General features: G+C 31.1%; 1 protein-coding gene and 1 long non-coding RNA gene across 2 annotated transcripts; one reads left to right on the top strand and one right to left on the bottom strand.

Moving 5' to 3' along the window:
• Window positions 1-11,332: 11,332 nt before the first annotated feature.
• LOC112326785 (uncharacterized) lies at window positions 11,333-12,168 on the bottom strand. The gene is made up of 2 exons (XR_002980676.2): window positions 11,689-12,168; window positions 11,333-11,551 (listed from the first exon to the last, which is right to left on the bottom strand). It is a non-coding gene; the product is annotated as an uncharacterized LOC112326785 (long non-coding RNA).
• Window positions 12,169-17,012: 4,844 nt separating this feature from the next.
• On the top strand, window positions 17,013-20,235 carry LOC7465515 (scarecrow-like protein 27). Its single transcript, XM_024598257.2, has one exon. It carries the CDS (start codon window positions 17,621-17,623, stop codon window positions 19,952-19,954), a length of 2,334 nt encoding a protein of 777 aa, XP_024454025.2. The 5' UTR covers window positions 17,013-17,620; the 3' UTR covers window positions 19,955-20,235.
• The last annotated feature ends 385 nt before the right edge of the window (window positions 20,236-20,620 follow it).

Below are 20,620 nucleotides of genomic sequence, written 5' to 3'. Positions count from 1 at the left end.
GTGTTAATATTAAAAAATAAAAAATATATATTATTTTAATATATTTTTAAATAAAAAATACTTTAAAAAACTATCAACCACTCCACTGAAAAAAAAACTTATTCTAGATTAAATAATCCCACATAAATATTCTCTAATCTAATATGGTAAATAGCCTTGATTATTAGCCACTGGATAATTTGGTGGTGTTAAATTATAAGCTCTCGTGTGAATTTTTTTTATTTAAAACTAATATTTTAAATGTATTATATTTTTTTAATATATTGATATCAAAAATAAATTTTAAAAAATAAAAAATATATATTATTTTGATATATTTTTTAGTAAAATAAACTTTAAAACACAACTTTTATCATACTTTCAAACCAATATTAATATTTTGATGAGATGACCAAGTTTTTTTAAAAAATATATTATTGGATTAGACTCCTTTTTAAGATAGGAATACCAACATCCAGATCATTGATTTGAATTTTAATAATTAGAATTTCACTTCATTTAATTAGTGGGTAGCTTTATTTATATAAATAAAATCCAAATTTTTTATTTCAAAATTAATGATTTGGATTCAACTATCCCGATATATCATATTACTCCTAATTTAAGAGTTAAATATGATATTATCACACGTATAAAAATTTATAAAAAAAAATGACATAAGTGATTTTCCTTTTTCCACGAAAAAGGGCATGTAAAAAGAGATTTATAAGGAAAATTATTAAACTATACAAATAGAAGTGAATTATTGATTAATAAATAAATCAATAGGGGCAACAAATAACGTAATCTTAGTGTTGAAGAACGTGCCAGCCCCTCTAAAAATAACACATTGTTGTGGACGTGGCACGTGGCAGAATTTCTTTGGATTAGGACGAACGCGAGGAATGCTAATTTCACATACAAGCACTAGACGCTAGGATACTGAGAATATGCCATCCGAGTCACTTTTTACTCTCTTCGAATTTGGATCCTACCCGCCCTTTTTTTATTGACCGTTTTGTCCCTGTTTGTTATAAAGTGAAGCGTTGACCGTTATAAATTATAAAATGAAATTTATAAAATATAAAATATTAAAAATTAAATAAATATAATTATAGGTTAAAACTTGGCCCAATGAAGTGAACGAACACCCCCCAGTTAGTAACATACAAGGTAAGCCTTGATTAATTTGGGCCTGTTTGGCATCATCGCCCCTAGTTAGCCGCTTTGGATATTTATTTTTTTGGGTCCAAATTTGCTTGGGATTGCGGTGTTGTTGTGATAAAAACTAAAAGGTGTAGAAGAAGTAGCACTCACATCCACTGGCTTCTCTGCAAAGAAAGCGGTGGTTTTGTAGACATTATAATAACAAATCGTGGCTCAAACTAATGTTGTTAATTTCATTTTGTTGTGGCTAGAATTACGGGTATATCTTATATTATTTTAAGGACAAAATAAAATTAAAAAAATGCTGTATTGTTAGCATTCTTTTCATCTAGACACAACAATCGCCTTTACTGTTACATCAACTCTTTTGAGCAAGTTCTTTCTATAAATAAATAAATAAATAAAAGTTATGATCAATAAAGAGACTGTTATACATATCTCAGGTCCCCCATTTTTTTAATCGATAATTATAACTTGGCCTTTACACCAAGACTAGCATGATGACAAGAGTTTTTTTTTTTTTTTTCATGAATTACAATAATTATAATTGTCAATGACACTGCATCTTTTTATCAACAAATAGGTAATAGTTCTTTCAATGAAAACGTGAATTGTGTTTAAAATAGCTATTTAAAATAACATGATGCATGCCATCTATGCTCTTTAAAATAGAGTCATTGATATTTTTTATTTATTTATTATTATTCAAATTACGTAGCATGTAGCTTGTGTATTTTAAGTGTTGCATACAGAATCATTTCACATCATTCATCTTGTTTATAGCCCCAACAAATAAAAATTAACAGAGATTTTTTAAAAAAAATTGGGTAAGAAAATAATAAATACCATGTGTAACTTTGACTTCATGAAGGGTTGATCATCTATGCACGCCGCCGACCAGCCAAGCCTGGTCACCACACCACCCAGCCTGAAAAGCTCCAGCTCATCACACAGGACAACACCACCACGTCTCAGCCACCACCACAAATGGAGCAGCCATTGAAACAATAACTAGAAGCGCATCCCTACCCTTCGATCTTTCCTTTCCCTGCGTCCGCTGCTTTCTTTTCCTGTTCACACCAATTTAACGGGTTGAATAGTGTTCTCTATTAATATTTTTCTGAATTTTATCTAATATATATAAAATATTAAATATAACTATTTGACAAGATACAATAAAAAAATTGAAAAAAATAATAGTAAAAATGAAAAAATAATAGTAAAATAAATAATTATATCATATATTCATATATAGCTTGTTCTATAAAATGTAACTATACATATAATATAAATATTTAAAATATAATATTATACACATATAACTTTGTTAAATGTTTTTTAAATAAAATCTATTAATATTTTTATCATTGACGAGAGAATTTGGGTTTTGCTTATTAGATTTGGAGGTGAGGTCTTTTATAAGCAACTATAGATTGACAGGATAGTCAATAAAAAGACTGAAAATATAGGATCAACGTGATGGATGATATTGAAATATTACTAGTAATAGTGTCTTCATTGGCATATAAAAATGAACAAAAAATTAACTTTACAAAAGAATCTAAAGAAAAAATAGTAATAAAAAAAACGATTAAATTTAAAATAAAAACAAACGAGAGGACAACTTATATTTTTTTTATTGAATGATAAAATTAAAAAAAATAATTTCATAAAATATCCAAAACAAAAAATAACAATTAAAAAAATAAGAATTAAATTTAAAAAATAAAATAAGAGGAAAATTTTCAATTTTTTATTAAATGGTGAAATTGAAAAAAGTTTTAAATATTACGAAAGGACCCATAAAAATTTGATAATAAAAAAAATAAGGATCAAATTTAAAATAATAATAAAATAAAATGATAGATCATAATTTTTTATAAGACAACTCGAATTCCAAGTTGATGAAAGAAAACTAAGGAAAGAAGAAAGAAAATAGCATTGACGATAAACTATAATGATTTGGTCTGCACATGTTGCCTCATATGAAAGTTCATAACACACCACATCTACAGCTACCGAGAAAATCTATTTTTGTCACTAGAAAAGGTTGTACACACTACCAGAGTGTTGCAACCTCACTCACTTTCTAGCGCATTCAATGCATGCGCCAACCAATCTTACCCTAATTGTTAACTATAGTCCTTCATATTTGTTTTAACATCTAAATTGGTTCTTAAAATCTTAATTGTTCTAAACATGTTTTGACAAATTAAGCATTAACAAGATACCAAAACTTTTTCCCAACATTAAAAGATCTCTATATCTAGACAACCAAAATAAAACGGTAATTCAATTTCTCAAAAAAAAAATCCAACCCAGAGGGATTAAATTAATAAAAAGAATAAAAATATTTCCCCTGCAATCCAGTGCCTAATGGAACAAAATTAAATGTGCTCGATATTTGTCGAAGTATCTGTCAACAAAACTTTAATTGTTATAACTCAATAAAATTAAATTTTATTTTACATAACCTTTGCTAGATCTAAACACGGGCAAACCAGCTAGCTAGCATAAAGGAAACGTGAGCCACATAAGGTGGACTGATCAAACTTTGACTTGTTTTTATTTATTTTCCCCTTTTGTTTTTTTTTTTTTCATGAAGATATTTGTGTGCAGGGTCAGTCATAAGATCAAAGAGCTCACCATCTGTTCGTCAATGGATATTGATAACCTCGTAGGAATTCTGTACTTCATGCTATGTGGGCATCACTTTGGAACCTCATGCGAGGAATTAAGTTGTGTCACCCCCCCCCCCCCCCCCCCCAATCATAAAATCAAAGCCTTCATCCATCCCTGGCATGTCCAAATCATGTTTTTTTTTTTAAAAAAAAAAAAAACATTTCCTACAAGATTGGGCAAAGCATGTCCTCCCATCTTCCCCTCCACACAAAAACAACAAAATTTCCGTTGCTTCAGTGTATTTTGTAGACAAGGGGAAGCTTCTTCTTGGGCCATGCTTCCCGCAAAGCCCTTTGGGTTCCTTGTATTGTTTCGTCTCCCACATTGAGAATGATAAGAGGAAAAGACACGGGAGATATGCAGTAAAGACAAGTGCGGTCAAACCAGGACTGTACCTTCGAAGTTGACGTCCGAATTTTCACCGGAAAACGTTAGAAAACATCTGTTTGCATGCGTGCAGTCCATGTAGGTGGATATTTATGCAAATCTTACATTTTTAGGTTTTTGTTGGGGCACCAAAATGATGCTGGATTGGCAGAGAACTAGGGTCTTTGCATTTGATGGAGGCCGTGTGCTCCTTTCGAGTATTTATTGTCCCAAAGAAACTTACCTCAAAGGTCTTTGCTTTCGTGAATTATTGAGTTTAAGGGAGGTTGGACAGTGTTATAATTGTTATTTTTAAGTTTTTTTAATTCAAAAATAATAAAAAAATATTTTTAAATAAAAAAATATTTTTTATAGAAATATTATTTGGAATACAATTCCAAACTACCCCTAAATCTTGCACTCGGTTTTTTTTCTCTGTTGTTTACTGGAAATCCTGCACTAAAAAGCTTTGAAAAAAAAACTTATATTACATGAAGTTTAAGACCGGTAGTTTATACAATTGTAGTTTGAAAAAATAAAAAATAAAAAAAAGCTATAAATTATAGTTTTTTTCTTAAACAAGGTTTTAAAAATGAGTTTTCAATAGAAACCCACACAAAACTATTTTGGGTATTGATTAACAAAACACTTTTACAATACACAGACCAGACCAGACCAGAACACACCACACCACACCACGTAACATGACAAACACAGGCTAAACCCAGTACCAAGAAATTGGCGTTCTCTATCTGTGCGCATGATCAAGGTAACCAGATTGAAAATGACTCGAATAATTCAGATGCAGATGACAACAAACGAGGCCTGTAAGGAGTCCTAATTGTTGCATTCAACCTATCAGTGTAACCCTCAGGCCCCAGTGAGAAACAGAGGGGAGAAATAGCAACGTTCGAAGGAAATGTAATCTTGCCGTCTGTCATATTTAGATGTTGACGAAATCCTTCAGCACGGTACATATGATCCTGTTGAAAGTTGAAACTCGTTGTATGTGTGGCTCGGTCTTCTTTCACAATCATCCATCTCAGCTCGACAAAAAAGAAAAAAAATAAGTTTAAAACGTTCTATGGCTGTGGCTTGGACAGTGACATATGCTGCTTTTGCTGTAGAGTTATAATTTTTCTTTTGAACTTAAATGCAGCACTGTGAGTTATAAATAGTGCAGCGCAGATGCATTGCATATGATGATATATAAAAAGCCTGTTTCAAGAAGAATGTCTGGTTTCAGCATTTTTTTTTTTTTTTTGAGAGTTCGACTCTTCAGCAAACTGGTTAACAAATTTTAATTTATCTAGCAATCCACTCGGGAAGATTGGATTATTAATGATTTTCTTATGGGTTTATATACTATTTTGTATTATGATCTAATCAAGTATATTTTACCTTGTTTAATTTAATTTCGCTAGGACATTTGATTTCCGAAAGAAGAAGAAGAAGAATGCCATTATTGGCACGTAAGGATGGATTGAAAGTTCCAGCAATAATCACTGTGGTGTGGATCCTCCTGATTCTAACATTTTCCATCATAAAAGAAGGTGGAAGGACGAATTTCCTTCCCAATGAAAATGCCTCTTGACCAACTTACACACCCCACCAACCACTTGAGCATGACTTTAGTCTGATCTTATCATAATCATTGAAAAGATTAATTCACATTTTGATCATGCTATCTAATTTTGCCTTGTCATTGATTGTTTCGTGGACTTGCCCAGTTTTTTTTCTGCCAACTCTCTGGATTACATCTTAAAAGGTAGGATTATATGGAGAAGCAAGCTTGAATTTACGTTGTTGATATTACTTCTTTATAGAAATTCTGTCCCGACAGTGTTTTAACAAAATCGCACCAGTTTCTCTTTTGAATTTCACCATCGCTAAGACTGAAAGGGGTTGGTGAATATTCTCATAGAGCTTGTCGTCTTGCAAGAATCAATTAAAGTTGATAGCGAAAATCGAGCCTTGTTGTCTGGTCATTGATTACTTTTAGTTGCGACTAGGGCATTGTACCCCTCTTCATTGCGCATGGAATTAATTTTTTTAAATATATAAAAAAATATTATGAATATAAACAATATTTTAATTATATTATTAAACACGATGAAATGAATTAATTTGAGTTAATTAGATGAATAATGGTTTCTCAATATCTTTTAATTTTTATTGCTTTATAAAGTTTAATAATAAAATTTCATTCTAAAACTATTTTTTTAACTATATAAAAAAAAATAGACTAGAAAAAAATCAATTCAATTAAAAATAATAAATAAAGAAACCCCAACAAACCTATAAACTAGGGTAATTCAAGAACCTAAGTTACCTTGACAAACTCGCAAATTATACTAACCTCGTAGAAAAACAAAATAAAAAAAATTGACAAAAGAGAAAAAAAAAACCATGTGTTCAAGAAAAAAAGACCAATGAGAGGAGACACTGTAGCAATCTATATTGTTTTGTGAGGAAAGCTACAGTGTTTTCCCCACATGCTTTAGTTTATGTTAATAATAAGAGGCTTAATTTATTGGTTAGCCAATTTTTTATATTTTTATATATAGGGAATGTATAATAGTTATTGTAGAGATTGCAACATAAAAATAATAAATCTTTCCTAAATATGTACAAGCCTATAATATGTAATATATTATAATATGCCTTCTCATGTTAAGGTTAAGGGTTCAACCTGAAACTTGAACCTAAAAGCAGTAAAAAAAGTTGTGGGAAGAGGTTATGTAAGAACGTTTGCAAGCTGATCATTAGAAAAAATAAAGTGATTTTGAATGGCCTTTATAGCAACTATGTCACGTACAAAATAATAATCAACCTTAATATGCTTAGTACAAGCATGAAAGATAGGTTTCGTGGACAAATAACAACACACAAATTATCACACCAAATCATAGGCATATAAAGAGTAATTTGCTAAATATTGAAGCTATACGACCTCAGAAGTTTTATCGACTAAGGCTTTATACTCAGTTTCAGTGGATTATGGTTGGCATGGTCTATAATAAGATTAATGAGCTCATTTTAGTTGAACAATTTAAATCCTCTTTGATTTAATCTAATAATCTATATCTAAGGTGTTTTCAACTGGATCAATAGTTGAGATCTGTCTAGGCTATAACTTGATGTGAGGGAGCCTATATCAAGCTAATTTGATCGATGACTTGGATGTTTTTAAGGCCAGATCTAAAGACGCTATTTGGGGTTTGATATGGTGTGGATGAGCCTAGATTAAGCCTATGAATAAAATGGAGAGGTGTTTTCATAGAATGGATTAGGTGGCCATGATTTGTTCTCTCATTCTTTTTTTTTTATATAATGACTATAATTTATTTTTTAAAGGGCAAAAGAAAAAAAAAAGAAAGTAAAGAGGAGGGTTCAAGAATTGAACATGGTGAACTCTTTTGTTCTAAAACAATTTCAAAAAAAATATTTCTCAATTATGCATTGATTATAAATAGCTAGTGCACCACCGCCCAGCTGATAGGATATGATTAATCACTTCCCATCGCACAGCTTTGCCCACATAAAAAGGAATCATTTTTTTAATAAAACAACTATTGTTGTTGTTGTTATTTGATAAAGCTAGAAAAATCGGTGTTAAAAAGAATAATTTTTATTGTTGAAAGTCAATTTTGGCTCCCTGAAAAATATTTTAATAGTGAAATGATAGTTTTGACCCTGGTAAATCAATTTTAACCAATTTCAACATGGTAAATTATGTTTTGACCATAAAATCATTCTATTTTGATTGAAAAATAATATATTTGATCTTGGTAACTCGATTTTGACCAATTATAACATGACAAACTTTGTTTTGCCATAAAATAATGGTTTTGGTCAATTTTGATGGCAAGCTCAATTTTGATTGTAAAATGATGATTTTGGTGGATTTTGATGGAAAACTTGGTTTCGATCGTAAAATGATGTTTTGGACCCTAGTAACCCGCTTTTGATCATTTTTTACATGGCAAACTCGGTTTTGACCATAAATAACAATTTTGGCCAATTTTGATGAGAAACTCTATTTTTGACATGATAGCTCAGTTTTTCTTAAAAAAAATTGTTTTTGGTCTTGAAATATTGTATTTGATCTCTTTATTATGGCGGGGGGAAATAGGTTATGACAATTTAAAAGAGCAATAATTGTTTATTTGATTGGTTAATCAAACTCAAATTTTTACATGAGAATTTGTATGCCTAGTTTAATGAGGGGCCTACTTTCCAATAGATCCACTACATAGAATTTTCTCAAATTAGACTTAGAAGATCATGTGTGACCAATTTTCCTTTATTTTTCTGGATTTCTTATGCTATTTTAGATTTTTGTTTCCTCTATGTTTTAGGATTTTGATTCCATTAGCTAGTAGAGATTGGTTTTATAACTTATTTAAATATATTATAAACCTCTTAGAGAGACAGACTTATCATAATAATATTTCAGAAACAAAATGAGATGTTAGGATTCTTTGTGTCTTACCCTATATCAACCTAATTTCAGACTTTTAGTGTTTGTTGTTGTCTTATTATGCTTCTATTTGAATTAGAGTGCCTAAATTTTATAAGATGATCAATGCAACACTTTCTCTGTAATATTAATTAAAGTGTTTTTTTCCTTGTAACATATGGATAAATACTAAAGCAAATAACTAATTTAAAAACAAAACATTACAAAATTAGTATTCTCTTTTTGCCTAAAATTGATAAATAAAAATCATGAAATATAACTATAAAGACCACACATCAATTTATGCCAAATATGTTGAATTCAAAGATTAAAAGTTAAATTCAAGAATTAGTTTATAATACTAAAATACTTGAGGATCAAAAGGAAAAGAGATAAAAAAAAATGGAGGGACAAATTGTAAAGGCAAAAATTTAAAAATATATATTTTCAAATTTTAACTATAGTATTTGTTTGACCTATAAATCGGACATTGTAAAACCATATGGCATGTCAATTGGATATTGCACCATTCAGAATATATCAATTGGATATTAAAATACCTGGTTTGGGATTTTTTTTTTTATAAACCTCATGTTATATTCTGCAATTGATTTTTTGTTCAAAAACAATGGATTTTAAAGGATTCATAGACTTTTTTGGACAAATAAATAAAAATATTAGTTATTGATTTCTCAACACTATAAATAAAAGTTATTTGATTTTTCTTAAATAACTTTTTTTTTTCACTTTGTTCCTAAGAAAATCTAAATCAAGTTGTTTGAGGTTTTTTTTTTTTAAGTAGAGTCTCTTGTATTGGTATCAAATTAACTTTTGGAAACTACTTTGCAGTGGAAGGGAAGAAAAAATTCATGTTCATTATGCATCCATATTGTTGCATGTTCATGATTGAAGCTATGACTTCTAATGATGAATACATAAATTTTATTTTGTCAAACAACACTTGTATGATTATTGAGTTATTCTATTTGATTTAAATCAATAAGTTATAAATGAATGTTTAAAGAAAATATGAAACAATTCATCAAAGACAAGCCTTTAAAGTAAAGTTGTAACTAAATATTTTAAACAAAGAAGTTATTAATTACTTGGATAACATATTAACAATACTCTAAAAGTAACGGGGATTCACTTTGCAAACTACGCGGTGGATCTTACAAAACATTGTAGACTGCACAATATTTTTCTTTTTTTGTTCCATTTTTTTTTAATTTTGCTCCTTTTGGACTAAATTGAAGGTCAATTTAAGTAAAGTTATTAAGAGAGAAAAAAATAAAAAGATAGAGGACCAAAGTAAAAGAGATGGAGAAAATGAGTGGTGCTTTCAAAATTTATTAAAAGAAAGTTAACTTTGGTTACCCTCTTTTCCCAATGATACATTTTCAGTCCCTTTAGATTTTTAAAATTCATTTTTGATACGAAAGCTTTATTTTTTTTATTTCTCAGTTCCTATATTAGAGAAAGAAGAGAAGAGGTCACTAAATTCTGACTAAAAAGAAAGAAAATCTAAAGAGAAAGAAGAGAAGAGGTCACCAATTTTGACCATGAAAAAAATTAAACTTGGTGTCAACGAGTTTCATTCAATGAGAAGAATATAATGGTGGTTGTTTTGAGTCTCAAAGTTGTCTGGAAAAAAAATTAAATCAAGAAAGAAATTATTATCCAATTCAATTTGGTGTTTTTTGGGTTGATAGATGGATTTTTTTAGGTTGTGTGAGTGTTTCTTATGTGTTTCTAAGTGAAAATAGGTTGAGAATTCTTTTTTTTTAGGGGGGAATTTTATGGCCTAGTTTTCTAGGCACCATGGTGGCGGCCAAATTCTGGGCTTGCAAACGAATCATCGCCCACCCTTTCCAAATTAAAAAATAAAAAATAAACAAGCCCAAATGCACAGGCCTAAGCATGGTCTTTTTCCCTTAATTTTCCTTTTTTTTCATTATATATTTAGCAAAAAAATAAAAACAAAAACTTATTGAATCCAATGAAGTCCACAACTTCAGTCATACATTTGATAGGTTGAGACGCAAAGCCTATGTCAATCTAATATGTTGTCTTTTTCTTTTTATTTTTTTTTCATAAAAGGTGTCATGTTTAATGTTATTAAAACATTTGGTTTATTTTGAATTGGTCTTCGTGATATGTTTTGTGTTTGTTTCCGTATGATTAGCATTTTTTTACAATATTATTATGATCTCATGATTTATGTTGCGATGGAGCACGTGCATATGATCCTTGCTATATTTTATTATATATGAACATTGATTTTTTGATTCATAGTTATATATTTTTTTATTAATGTCAAAAAATGTGTTAGTAGCACTTGCGCGATCAATCTTCCGTGTTGGAAAAAAAATTACCTGACAAACATGTTAACATTTTTTTAATTTATTAGTACATATAATTTTGAATTTATTTAATTAATTACATGCATAAATCTTTTTTATTTATGCTTACAACTTTTTTGTCAAAAAAACACTTTAAATAAACCAACATATATACAACCCGCAACAAACCGTTTGTTACGTAGCTAGTTTTAGTAAAATTCATGTATCAAATATCGTTAATGTTATCTAAAATAACATTTTTTTTAAAATTTATTTTTAAAATCAATACCACAAAATAATTTAAAAATATAAAAAATATATTAATTTAAAACTAAAAAAAATACTAATACACGATTAGATTGGAATTACAATCAGAATCTTATTCCTAATTACTTGTAGAGGAAAGAAAAAAAAAGGTATGAAGAAATTGAGAAATAAAAAAAGGTCCTGTCAATCCCCAAAGTCAGACGGCCGCGGAAGAAAACAACAGAAAAGGCAAAATAGTGTACTGGATTGCAGATGGCTGAGGACTGGGACTGTCACAACCGGTCTACTGCAAAAGAAAAAGAAAAAGTAATAGTGAAAAAGGAATGCCCAGATTTGTATACCATCAAATCACGCAAGGAGAGTCCAAAAACCTAAGGAAATTTACAAGAATCCTTTAAATATAAAAATGCAAACAAAACCCACAAGTTTGATTAAAAGAATAGCTCCCAAGCCTGATCAAGAAAAACTCGAAGAACCCGCTTCAGTACTTGAAGATGGTGGTCATATTATGGAGAATTCAAGGAACCCACTTGAGGTTTTGAGAGTTTGTGCTCGGGTTTCTTGATATACTGTTATTGTGGAGAAGTTGATGGCATAGATAATGATTCATGATTAATTTCTCCTTGTCGTTGTTGTGTTTTTTTGATGTTAGGGTTGATCGCTGAAGGGTTTAACAACAAGGATTCCTTGATACAGTGCTTGTGTTCATTGCCTCTCTTCAGATCTTTCTTGGCGTGAATTTGTATAGGGAGAGGGAGTGAAAATTTCAAGTCAGGGAATAAAATAAAAAATTTCACGTTGCGTGCTTTGGTGGTGGTCAGTTTTACAGGTTAGGGAGTGGCGACAGTCATGGTGATTAGGTGGTGGAGAGAGGAGGAGGAGGAGGAGGAAAAAAGAAATAGAAATAGAAATGGACAGTGCTCGCTTTTATGAAGAAAAATGGGCATGTATTCACGGGGTAGCTGAATATTTAAAAATTAAAAACAACTATTTTTTTCGGTAAAAAAAAAACCAAATATAGATGGATTTAAAAATACACTGGATTACATTGATACAAGTAATTATTTTTTTGAGTAAAAAGGGCTAACTAATATAAAATCAAAATAGAGGGAAAAATAAAAGCTTTTAACCTTCATTAAAAAAAACTGGCAATTCCTTTTTAATTCTTATTTATTATAAAAGTTAGGTTGTCCTTAATTAATGTTTAGAAAATAGATTTTTCCTTTCATGGTTTGAACTAACCATTATTTCTATTAAATTTTTTAATTAAACAGAACATTTTACTTCTTTTTTTGGTAACAAAAGAAAATGTTTGGTAGTCACCTAAAAATTAGGTCATCCTCAATCAATAGATAGTCTTATAAGTAAGAAGATTTGGTTTTGATTATTACTTATTCCCTTTAGTATGAAAGTAATTAATTAATCCATAATTTTAGAAGCTATATATTTATTTACCATTTGTTAGTTTTTAAAAATATTTTTTCACAGATAGCACAGCCCCTTGATTGATTTTGGGAAATATAATAATAGCACATTTTGAAAGGTTGCGCCACTTACTTTGGGACTATTTGGAAACGCAGTTTAACCCGTGTTTTTAAAAATATTATTTTTTTATGTTTTTAAATCGTTTTGATGTGCTGATCTCAAAAATAATTAAAAACAAAACAAAAAAATCATTTTAATGCATTTCTAAGTGAAAAGCACTTTGAACCGCAACCACAACCACAATTCTAAATAGTCCTTACTCCTAACCAAAAAAATCAAGAGCCCATTTGATGTTGTGGTAATTGTTGCTTTTCAAAATGATTTTTATTTGAAAATTCAATAAAATAATATTATTTATTTATTTTTTAAAAAATTATTTTTAATATCAACATATCAATATCAAAATGATATAAAAATAATAATTTAAAAAAATTATTTTTTTTCAAAATATTTGTGCATCACGAAAACAAAAACTAACTCTGCCTAACTAAACTGTATTGGGGTCATGAAGTTGTGTCAAACCCAGAGGTGCACCAAAAAAATTTTGATTCAAAATATTTTTTTTTAGTTTTTTATCTACGAGTTAACAATCCATTTTTATATTGTATGTTTTTATCATAATCTCCAATTATTTACTCTGGTGCATATCAACTTAAATAATAAATATTTAACTTGAGAAGAGATTCTATTTAGAATTTGAAAAAAAATATTTTTATTGTTTCATGTCTAAAAGTAAATATATAATAAATTTAGTATTAATCATACAGGATAAACCTACCATGTAGGAATACAAGTCTTTATTTTCTGTTATTTAGTAATATAATAGCAACCAACTAAATGAAACTAAATTTATTATTATTTCCTATTATTTAGTCATATAATAACAACTAATCAAATGATACTAAACTTATTCTCATAGGTTTTTATTATTAATTAGGAGCACTATTAATACTAAATTTATTTATTTTTAAAAATGTTTGAAATAATACAAAATTATTTTTTTGAAAGGTTACACCACTTTTAATAGTTCACCTTTTCAAAAAATAAAAATAAAAATGTTTCACCACCGGATTTTTTGTGCCATTTTTCTTATTTTTTTGTTTCAATTCTAATATTTAATATGAGGTTCTTTAATATTAGATTGATGATAAATTTATTTTTTATTTTTTTATCATATAATAAAAGTTTTTCAGCTTTTTTTTATATATTTTTTTTGTTTTATTTATTTCCATCATTTAATATGGAGTTTTTAACTCCTTTGGTTAAATAATTAGGTTTTGTTTTTTTAAAAAAATTATGTGTTTGGACTTGTAATTGAAAATAAGGAAAAAATGTCCATTTTTTTTTCCAACAAAGAAAAAAAAAACAACGAATGCAAGAAAAATTATTTATCATCTTTTCCTGATCAGAACGAGTAGTTTCAAAACAGTGAAAATGAAGAAAAAATTTATAAAATTAAAAAAGGTAAATACCTCAAGTTTACTCCTATGTTTGCCTGTAATAATAATTTCAATCATTGTATTTTTAACTTAATCATTAATCCTTATATTTTTAAACTCGTTCAAATAACCTTTATGTTCTTTAGAATGATTCAACTAGTTCAATAAATAAAATTAAATCAAGTCTCAGTATTAACTATACATGTTAATTATGTAGCATTATCGAATATTTTTCATTCTTGAGATGATTTAATTTCTATATTTATACGAGATCTGTATCATCAAATAAACTATATTATAAAACATATTAAAAACATAGATAAATAATGTTAGTTGTGACGACTTGTACATGTTAAAAGTTAAATAAACTAGAGTAACAGAAAAAGATCACTTCCTCCAAGTTTATTAAGACAGAGAAAGATTTAATTTTTTTAATGAAAGTAGGTGAAAATCAATTGAAAACGAACTAAACAAAAAATGGTAAAATAAAAATAATTTAGAATAAAGTTTTTATTTCCTCAAGTTTTTATACTAATAATTTTTAATATATCTTTAGTTTTATACTAGTAATTTTTAATATATCTTTGAAGATGACTTATTTAGTGATATAAATCTTATATAAGTATAAACAAATCATCTCAAGATTGAAAAATATTTAATAATGTCAAATTTTCATGCATAATTCATATTGAGAATTGAAGAAAATTAGGTATAGGACTGACTAAAAAGAATTAAAGAAAAAAGGATCAATGCAATAAATAAATAAAAAAAACAAAAGAGTTAGTTGAAGAAGAAAAAAATTAAATAAATAATTGATACAGATATAAGGATAAATTTAAGTATTTTACCATTAAAAATTATCTATATTGCTGCGTGGAGGAAAATTAACACAGACAAGATTTCACTCAGGTTCTTTTAATTTCTATATTTCAAAGAGATTTTTATCTCCTACATTTTTTTAAAAAATCAGATATCCTAACAAAGAATAGAAATATATTATTATAAAAAAAAGAAATGATATTGATTTTAGCTGCATTGGGGATAACATTCCGTCTTTGAATTACCAACCTACCAAGTTGATTTGATCAAAATTTGATCTAACTGAAATAAATTATAAAAAGATATTGTATTAATTTTTTTAAAAAAATCTAAATCATATTTTTAAAACGTAAAGGATGGGCAGATCATGTAGGATTTTTTAACAGTGTTATTAAAGTGTTATTAAATGTAACCCAACAAGTTAATCTTGAAACATCTCAACTCGATTACTCATATAACTCGATACCCAAATTATATCATGTGACAATTGCCACGACCTAACCTAGTTGATTTGGTTAGTCTAGAAGCAACCCAAATAATCTATAAAAATATGAGTTAACTTAAAAAGAATTCAGAATAACACCATTTGTTTTTTTTTGTAATATCAAGACACTGATATATTATATCGACTCAGGTTAACTATCAAATTTATGCCCTAGATCATGAATAAGACCACAAAGCACTAATCTAGTTGGTTAATTGTCTCTTTCTTTTCCCTTCTCTTATTCTCCTACTGGTTGGGCTTTTATTGGTCTCGAGTGAAATGAAGTCCAAGACCTAATTAAAGAGTTATTATAAGATCAGGGACTAAACATTGCAGGTTGTTGCTATGATATGATCCAATTGATTTGACATGTCCAAAGATAATTTAGACAACCGATAAAACTATCGGTTAACTTTAAAATAAGATTTTAGGACGATATTTTTTTTTAATATTAAAATGACAACATATTAGATCGAATCTAGTTAGCCGTTAAATTCATGACTTGAGTCATGAACATGATTGTAACGCGCAAACCTGGCTGATCAAATGTCTTTTTCTCTTCCCTTCTCTTCTTCTTTCCTTGGCTTGACCTTTATTGGACTCCAACGGGGTAAATTCAGGATGAAATTAAAGAATTATTAGAGAATCAAAGACTAAATTAAAAGAATAGGTTCGAGTGGATGAATTTTAAAACTCAATTGAAAAGTTATTATAGAATTAGGGTCTATATTTAATGAAGGAGCAAGTAAATGTTTGGTGCAGCAGGTGTCAACGTGTGATAGAGTTACTGCATTGAGAAGGCGCACATTACTTTCTTTGATCTTTGGAGATGGCCGTTCTGTGTTGTTGGAAACATCTTGGCAGCAACTAACTTCCAATGCAGTGTGGAAGTGACATAGCTCTGGTGCGACTTCAACGATCAATTCTTCTTCTCTTCGTTTTTCTCCCTTTCTCCTCTTTCCTCCCCTCATATTCCACACAAATGTTTTTTCTTTATTTCATGGATGAAAAGGATGAAAAGAGTTGCATTTTTTCTACTGGAAATGTAATCCTCTCGGTTTTGATTTTTTTTAGTTTTTTTGTTTAAGTTTAAATTATTTTTTTCCAAGAGGAGATAAATTTACATTTGTTAATTCATATACAAAATAGCCAAGCTGACACGAAATCTAAGGGGTGGGTGGATATTATATTTTAAAGTAATTTTTTTATAAATATATTAATATAATATTTTTAATTTTTTAAAATTTATTTTTAATATCAACGTATTAAAATAATTTTAAAATATTTATTTTAAATAAAATATAAAAATAAATTTTAAATTAACAGTATTTTGATCGTACTGTCACACTTTCCCGTCACTGACATGTGAGAATCGCTGCTTATCAGTCAGTCTAGGGTAAAATTGGTGCAGTGCCCTCTGTTTTACTCTTTGTAAAGAGGATTACAGTATAACTGTGGAGGGTGACAGAAACTCAGTACAAATATTAAAGTGCAAAAATAAAATAAAATGAAAAACAATAGAAAGAGAATGAGATATAGACTAGAGAGAGAGAGAGATAGGAGGAGGAGGAGGGGAGAGGGACACTTTATTGCCTTTTTTATGATGCACGCATCCATTGCAAACACAGAATGATGGTATATTATTACTGTTAAGACAGAAGGGCTAGAAGAAGTGGAGAAACAAAGAGCAATTAACCACAACCACAACTACAACTACACAACAACAAAATACAGAGAGGTAGATTGATTGATATGTAGTTGAAGAAAAGGGAAAAATTAGATAAAAAAACATGGAGCTCACCAAGAGAATGAGAAAGGATTGGTGGGTGGTCAAGAGCTAGTGACAAAAGATATTTTGTTGTAATGGGTGGGTTGAAGAAGAGAGATTCATGGCATGCAATGAGATATGATATTGTGTTAAAAAATCCCAGTTAAAGAACAAGAAAGTTCCTTTCTTCTTCTTCTTCTTCTTCTTCCTTTTCCTTTCCTTTTTCTTTTTAAATCTGAGTGTTAGCCCTCTTGAGAGAGCCAACGCCATTGAGAATCCTTCACTTCACCACTGCAAATCTTGGGCCTTTTCTCGACTTCTCTCCGAACTCCTCAGGCTTCTTGGTATTTTATAAGAGGCATGCCCTTTCGTTTGCAGGCCAAGGGGGGTGTAGATTTTGATGGTTTTGCTTCAGTTTGTTCTCAACAAGAAACTTGGACTCAAAGGCAACGACAACAACTTCTTGAAGTAAATTGCTTTGCAAGCAAAGAACCTAACTCAGTTCTTCATATGAGAAGAAGTCCAAGCCCACCTACATCAGTTTCGACACTCTCCTCCTCCTCAAACGGCGGCGCCGGTGGAAACACCAGCGACAAGACCGCCACCATCACGGCAACAGATAAAGTAGTGAACCCAGTGAACAATGAAAGGAAAGATGAATGGGCAACAGAGCTGCAGCCATTCCCAAGTGGACTAGAGTTTGTTTCAACAGGAGAAAGATGTGGACTTGGACTAGAAGACTGGGAGAATATGCTGTCAGAGCCAAGTCAAGAACAATCCTTGTTGAGGTGGATAGCTGGGGATGTGGATGACACACAGTTTGGGCTAAAGCAGTTGTTGCAAAGTGGAAGCAGTCAGCTGGAATTTGATGGCAATGTTGGCGGCGGTTCTGGTGTTGGTGGATTGGGGATTGTTGATCAAGGACCTGGGTTTGAGTCCTTAAGTGGAATTCCAGGTGGCGTGTCAAGCATTGGTACTAATTTGGCTCCTTTTCCTGGTCCTGGGGTTTCAAATATTGGGTCTGGTTTAGTTGCTCCTAGCTCTTCTTCTGGTTTGATTAACTACAAAAATGTTGGATTTGGCAGCAACAACAACTCTAGTGTGCAAAGCCCAGTTTTTAGTTCTCCAACTAACAGTGTTTCACTTCCATTTTCTTTACCTCCTGGTATGGTTTATCATCAAAATCAGCTGCAACAAATTGAGGCCCCAGAGGAGAAGCCGCATATACTAAATCCACAGATATTGATGAACCAGCAACAGTCTCATAATCCACGCATTCGAAATCCCAACCTTTTCTTGCAATTACCATTTTATCAGCAAGAAAACCGCCCTCTCCATTCCCAACTCAAGCGCCACAACTCTGGTGGCATAGACCCAATCTCTCATGTAATCCCAAAACTACCATTCTCTGATCCTGGGCAAGAACTTTTGCTAAGAAAACACCAACAACAGCAACTGGGGTTTCCTCAGAGAGTCCAGTTTCTTCACCAACAACTTCAACAGAAGCCGTTGGTGGTGAAGAAGGAAGATTTAGGAACTCAACATTACCAGCACCAGCACCAGCACCAGCACCAGCACCAGCACCAGCACCAGCATGCTTTGTTGGACCAGCTCTACAAGGCAGCTGAGTTGGTAGGGACTGGGAACTTCTCACACGCGCAAGGGATATTGGCGCGGCTCAATCAACAGCTCTTCCCAACTGGGAAGCCTCTCCATAGGGCAGCTTTCTACTTCAAGGAGGCTCTTCAATTGCTCATTCTCATGAATAATAACTCAGTCACTGCTCCACCACCTAGGAGCCCCACCCCATTCGATGTCATCTTCAAAATGAGTGCTTACAAAGTCTTATCTGAGGTTTCTCCACTTATCCAATTTGTCAACTTCACCTGCAATCAGGCCCTCCTTGAAGCAGTTGACGATGCAGATAGGATTCACATTGTGGACTTTGATATTGGATTTGGTGCTCAATGGGCCTCTTTCATGCAGGAACTTCCCCGGAATAGAGGTGGCCGATCATTGAAAACCACTGCCTTTGCCTCTCCTTCAACTCACCATCCCGTTGAACTTAGTCTTATGCGCGATAACTTAACTCAATTTGCTAATGAGATTGGTCTAAGTTTTGAACTTGATGTGATTAACTTTGATTCTTTGGAGCAACATTGTTATTCTCTCCCCTTTTTCCGAACTAGTGAACATGAGGCTGTTGTGGTGAATTTCCCTATTTGGTGCTCGTCAAATCAACCATCTGCACTACCGTCGCTGCTGCGCTTTATAAAGCAACTTTCTCCAAAGATTGTGGTGTCTTTGGACCGAGGGTGTGACAGAAGTGACCTTCCATTCCCACAACATATCCTCCATGCCCTCCAATCCTATACACACCTATTGGAATCATTGGATGCTGTTAATGCAACTACGGATGATGTGAACAAGATTGAGAGGTTTTTGCTCCAGCCTAGGATTGAAAGTACTGTGCTGGGGCGTCTTCGTGCTACAGACAAAATGCCAAATTGGAAGACAATCTTTGCATCTGCCGGGTTTTCTCCCGTAACTTTCAGTAACTTCACCGAAACTCAGGCAGAATGTGTGGTGAAGAGGACTCCAGTGAGGGGATTTCACGTGGAAAGGCAGCAGGCTTTGCTTGTGCTTTTTTGGCAGCGTAGAGAGCTTATGTCAGCTTCAGCATGGAGATGCTGAGCAGTAACAATATGACGAGCAGGGAGGTTGGTTTTTTATCAACTCACAGTTTATCAGGGGTCCCAACTCAATTACTAAGGTGGTATTTTGTCAATAAATTTGGTACTATTGCTGGTGGCTCTGTTTATGACTTATAATATGAATTGTCTAGCTTGTGAGTCTCCTCTGCTTGTGTCTATCTAATCCCAGTAGAACAAAACATCTAATTAGACAATCTAGTAGGGTACTATTTGTTTCGGAAATGGATATTGCTGGGTAATTTGATTTTATGATTGTAACAATGTGCTTTTGTGTCTCTTTAAGATGCTGATATTTTGTTCTGTACTTCACAACAAATGAGAACTTCAAATGGAAAGTTAACTTGCCAGAATTCTAACCTTCTTTAGTGCTTGATATGGCAATAGGTTTCCTAGCGCGTACCAGCTTTGATTTAGTACTCTTGTGTTTCCCCCCTTATCGTTATTGTTACTGACAAGGCATTTAAAGAAGTAATAGAGATGATGTATTGGAATTCTAACCTTCTTTAGTGCTTGATATGGCAATAGGCTTCAATGGAGCGTGATAAGGGAGATGAGGTGATAAGCCAAGCTAGAAACCAAGGAAATTCTCATCCAATGTAGTGATTATTGGAATTTCTAGATATCCTCATTTGTGTCTTTCGTTGCT

This window comes from Populus trichocarpa, chromosome 3, assembly GCF_000002775.5.
Source record: "Populus trichocarpa isolate Nisqually-1 chromosome 3, P.trichocarpa_v4.1, whole genome shotgun sequence".
In the NCBI taxonomy this organism is placed as follows: domain Eukaryota; kingdom Viridiplantae; phylum Streptophyta; class Magnoliopsida; order Malpighiales; family Salicaceae; genus Populus; species Populus trichocarpa.
The sequence above is the reverse complement of the archived record's forward strand: the minus strand, read 5'-3'. Positions and strand labels throughout refer to the sequence as shown.

Excerpts from the sequence above, each read along its gene's own strand:
- LOC7465515 (XM_024598257.2), top strand. The coding sequence starts at position 17,621 with ATGCCCTTTCGTTTGCAGGCCAAGGGGGGTGTAGATTTTGATGGTTTT.